Source organism: Scylla paramamosain, chromosome 23 (assembly GCF_035594125.1).
Source record: "Scylla paramamosain isolate STU-SP2022 chromosome 23, ASM3559412v1, whole genome shotgun sequence".
NCBI classification, from domain to species: domain Eukaryota; kingdom Metazoa; phylum Arthropoda; class Malacostraca; order Decapoda; family Portunidae; genus Scylla; species Scylla paramamosain.
Window position 1 is genome coordinate 10,350,841 of NC_087173.1, and position 4,645 is coordinate 10,355,485.

The 4,645-nt window shown below is 41.8% G+C and overlaps 1 protein-coding gene across 2 annotated transcripts in view; it reads left to right on the forward strand.

The window, feature by feature from the left end:
* Positions 1–293: 293 nt before the first annotated feature.
* LOC135112141 (sialic acid synthase-like) overlaps positions 294–4,645 on the forward strand; it is a 15,071-nt gene continuing 10,719 nt past the window's right edge. The window contains exons 1-2 of one of the 2 annotated variants that reach the window (XM_064026192.1): positions 294–443; positions 1,746–1,877. In XM_064026192.1, the coding sequence (XP_063882262.1) occupies positions 1,749–1,877 (129 nt within the window). In that variant the 5' untranslated portion in view covers positions 294–443; positions 1,746–1,748. Of the gene's footprint in view, positions 444–516; positions 538–1,745; positions 1,878–4,645 lie in introns of those variants that run through there. The other variant, XM_064026193.1, reaches the window with a different exon arrangement.

Consider the following 4,645-nt stretch of genomic DNA (forward strand, 5'->3'; position numbering starts at 1 on the left):
AACATGACAGTTACAGATAGAGTCAAGTAAACCCTAGTAAGCCTTTCCTCTTCATATAAACTCACCAGAAACCTCAGACCTCACAAAAACGGGGAAATTCGCACATGCAGGCGCCGAGTCACCACTGCCAGCAGACACTCGCGCCAGGCTGGGCGAGCGGCACCTTCACACACTAAGCCAAGATCAATGTGAGGCTAGTAACCTCCTTTATAAGCACACATACTCACCTCCTGCTGCCTTCCTACGTGTTGCATGAGTCAGAACATGCGCGAGGAGAGTTGAATGTATCGTAGGACACGCGTATATAGGTGTGGGAGGTCGTGGGGTGTGGTAATAGAGGGGAGAACTGAGAACAGGGTTGAGCATCTGTGGCGCAAGAGTGAGAGAGAACCTGCGCGGAGGCTGTCACTTCGTTCATGTAAACAAAACAGGGACACCCGCAGGTCAGTCCTACTCTTTTCTCCCTTCATTCCGCCTTTTCCCTCACCCTTAGTACCCTCTTCGCTGCCCTGTATAGTAGTCCTGGGATTATTGAAGGTAGATATACAAGAATTTAGCCTGTCTGCGTATCGGGAGGAGAGGAAAGGGAGGTGGGAAGGCAAGCGTTTGTCTCGTATTGAAAGACCTTCCCTGCTCCCGTGGCTTTTGGAAGTGTGAGGAAAATATTCTTACTGTTACAACCGGGAATGTATACTGTTGATAAACGCCTTGTATCGTCTTTCCTTAGTTAAATAAGAGGGATATATTGAAGTGTAAAGAAGCTAGCAGTAATAACACAGGCTGGTGGTGGTGGTGGTGGTGGTGGTGGGCGTATCCTTTCTCTCTCTCCCTCATCACCACCACCACCACCACCCTCGCCTCCTTCACGGTCCATGTCCCGCCCCCGCCCACACCCTCCCTCCCTCCTGCAGCGTCTTACATTACAAACGAGTTAAATAACAGACATCTCGCTTGAAACTACTCGTAATATACATAATATACTCATGTCTTTGGTCAATGCATGTTCTTCACGTATGATTTCCTTGTGTTTCCTTTGTATTATTACGGTGTTATGATAGTGGATGGACTGATTCAGTGTTTTTTTCGCTTGGATAATCATTAGGGTATTGTGGGTGTGGTAATATGGCGACCAGTGGTGTGGGTGACTATTGAAGCAGCGTGGTAACATGGCTGACGTGAAGGGAGGACTTGCATGATAATAACCGTGATAAATTATATTAAAAATGGCGTTAGGTATAGCGTACAGTGTAGTGGAGGTATAAAGGGAAGATTATGCATGTACTGGAATGTTTAGTGAGGGTTGCGTGAAGGGGTAACTGAAAGGGTGCAGTGTTGGTGGTGGTGGTGGTGGGCAGGAGTGGGTGTGGTAGATGGGCGTGTGTATGTGCGTGGCATGTGTGGAGTAGGCGTGGCGGGCAAGGAAGTGTGGTATTGATTGTGGCAACGTGGTCATGGTGGCGGTGGTGGTGGTGGTGGTGGTGTATGTATTTTGTATATTTTCAGATTCCGTTCTCTCTCTCTCTCTCTCTCTCTCTCTCTCTCTCTCTCTCTCTCTCTCTCTCTCTCTCTCTCTCTCTCTCTCTTTGTCGTGCAGTGTAATCATAAAATCTGATAATAATAATGATAATAATAATAACAATAACAATGATAATAATAATAATAATAATAATAATAATAATAATAATAATAAACACCAATAACAATACTGCAAACCCCCACTCACTCCTCCCCCGTGGCGCCCCCAGGACATGGAGCCCCTGGAGCTGGTGCCTGGCCGCTACATCGGGGAAGGACAGCCTTGCTTCGTCATCGCAGAGATCGGACAGAACCACCAGGGGGACATTGACATCGCCAAGACACTCATACGCAGAGCTAAGGCGAGTATGGTGATGTATTTTTCCTTTCATAGTCTACTTCCTCTTCTTTCGTCTGCTCTTGTATTCTAAAACATACTGACATCGCTAAGACACTCATGCGCGGAGCTAAGGCGAGTATGAGGATGCGTTTTTCCCTTTCCGAGTTTACTTCCAATTCTTTCGTTTGTTTTAGCTGAAGGTTGCCAGCCCATATTCTGAAACTTCCGCGCCTATCTCCACTACTTCTAAAAGCCTCTAGTCTAGTTGAAGCTACACGAGGTTTTAAGGGTGCTTTTACGGTTCTATTGACAGACTAACAAGATTTCTACGTTATTAACGGGAGAAACACTTGAGAACCCGGCTATCCCCCTCTGCGGGTTTCGAAAATAGTCGTGGTGAGATAGCAGAGCGTTTCTGAATACGGGCCACGCAGATCAACCTTTCCCAACACACTCGGTCTTCTGCCCCTTCCTCACTTTTTAGAAGCATGTTGTCTTTCACCGCGTCCATTAAATCTCCAAGGTCTTCTTCTCTTTCTCCTGCCGGGTAGATCCATCTCCGGCATCCTCCTCCCCACACACTCCTCCTGACACGCCCAAACCACTTCAGTCACACCCATTACAAGCAAGTCCTCTTTCATTACGTCCATAAATTTTCTCTATGGTCATCCTCTCTTCCTCCTGTCATCTCCAGCATCCTCCTCTCCACATACTCCTCGTCTCTCCTGACGTCCTCAAAACATCTCGGTATCGCCTTTGTAGCTTCTATTTCAACATTATTACTCTAAGATCTTTCGTTTATATAAAGCCTAGGAATTTTAAGGGTAGTTTCTCCATTTCTTATACTTAACTCCTGAAACTGATACTAATACTAGATTCCCTTTGAGCATTATTAGCTAAAAAAAAGTCTTTCGTATGTATTTAAAGCCTCTTCATATGTTCCGCTTCCGAAACTAATACGCAGAGCAAGAATTGGAAAATTTAACTTTTTTTTTTCCCAGTTTCAATTTTCTTACGCAGAGCTAAGGCATATAATGAACCTTGTTATTCTGTATCTTCAGTTGTTCCTACTTTCGTGTCGATAGACTTGACTAGCCTCCTCCACTCAGCCCCGTTCAAAACATCCTCCTCTTCTAGCCTCTTCTCCCTCTTATCGTGATTAATCTGAATCGATCCTACCCTTCTTTGGCCTTCCTCTTTTTCTGGTTGGGCTCTTATATCTCCATGTCTTTCTTTCCGTCACATCTCATAATTTTCCTTCTTTTTCATTTGGTTGCACTATTTCAATATTTTTTTTTTTTTTCTCTTTCAGCATTCTTCATTTGTTTTCTCTTTAATAAGTCAATTCCAGCTAAATTCTCCCACACAACCCATTCTCTCTCTCTCTCTCTCTCTCTCTCTCTCTCTCTCTCTCTCTCTCTCTCTCTCTCTCTCTCTCTCTCTCTCATCATAAACTTAAGCTGTTATTTAAGAATTATTCCACTGGTGAATAATTTATCATAATACGTAAGATAAAGAATAATTTGTACATTGATGAACGAACATTATGAAAACTAACTACAAAGATACGGTTTCCTCTAGATTGATTATGTTTTAAAGCGACCATTAATGTGAATGGAAAGCTCCACAGATTAACGAAGTTATCTTGAGTAGTCTTCGTTCGGTCATAAAATGTAGGATAATGGATGATGTAAGTGTTGTTATAAAGCACACCGCATTATGACGCGTGAGAGAAAATGGTTCAATGGGAAACTAAAGGAAATGAGCAGTGACTGATACGAGAAGTAAATGTTAAGGTGAATCATCTTTGTCATAAGTAGGAGAAAGAATAATTTGCGCATCGATACCCGCACATTATGAAAAATTACCAGAAAGGCACGTTTTCCTGTACATTAATTAAGTATAGAGCGAGCGGAAAGCCCCACAGATGAAAGTAATAATCTTGAATAATCGATCGTTAGGTCATAAAATTTAAGTAATGGATGATGCAAGTATTATAATGCCGTACTGCAGCTTGGCACACAAGAGAAAATTATGCAATGAGAAACTAAAGTAAATGAGTGGAGACTGATATAAAGAGTGGAAATTATCGTTAAGTCATGAAGTGTACAATTATAAATTATTTAAGTATTGTTTTAAGGAAACATTACAGAATGACGCGCGAGAGAAAATGATGCAATGGGAAACCAAAGCAAATGAATAGAGATTGATATAAAGAGTGAAAATCATCGTTAAGTCATAAACTTGATAGTGGAGGATTTAAGTGTTATTACTTATTGAGCCATGCTGCAACTTAAAGTGCGAGAGAAAACGGTATGCTTTATGAGAAACTAAAGTAAATAAGTAGAGCGTGATAAGTGAAGCAAATGTTTGAAAAGACTGTTTGTACTTACTAAATAACGATAGTCAATGATTTGGTGGATGCAAGTTATGGAAATGATGCTCATAGAAGACTGTGATAGGAATGAAATTTTAGACAAGTGGATTTTGTTGCATTAGTCAAGTTAAACATCGGATTTTGAACAATAGAATTAATGGAAAAGTACCAAATATTAATATGTCAGCTACTACTGCTGCTGCTACTTTGTTAAACAGTAGGACTAATCACAGACAGCCTCGTTAGGGCCAACACGTCTGTTGCTTTTTTTTTTCTTCTTACAGCACTACTACAAAAACATCGTTAGAGCCATCAAGTCTTGCTGTTTACTCTTCCTTAGTGAACTGCTACTTCTACAACACTTCTACTACAATAAAATCCAACATTAAAATCAACAACAACACCAAAGTCAA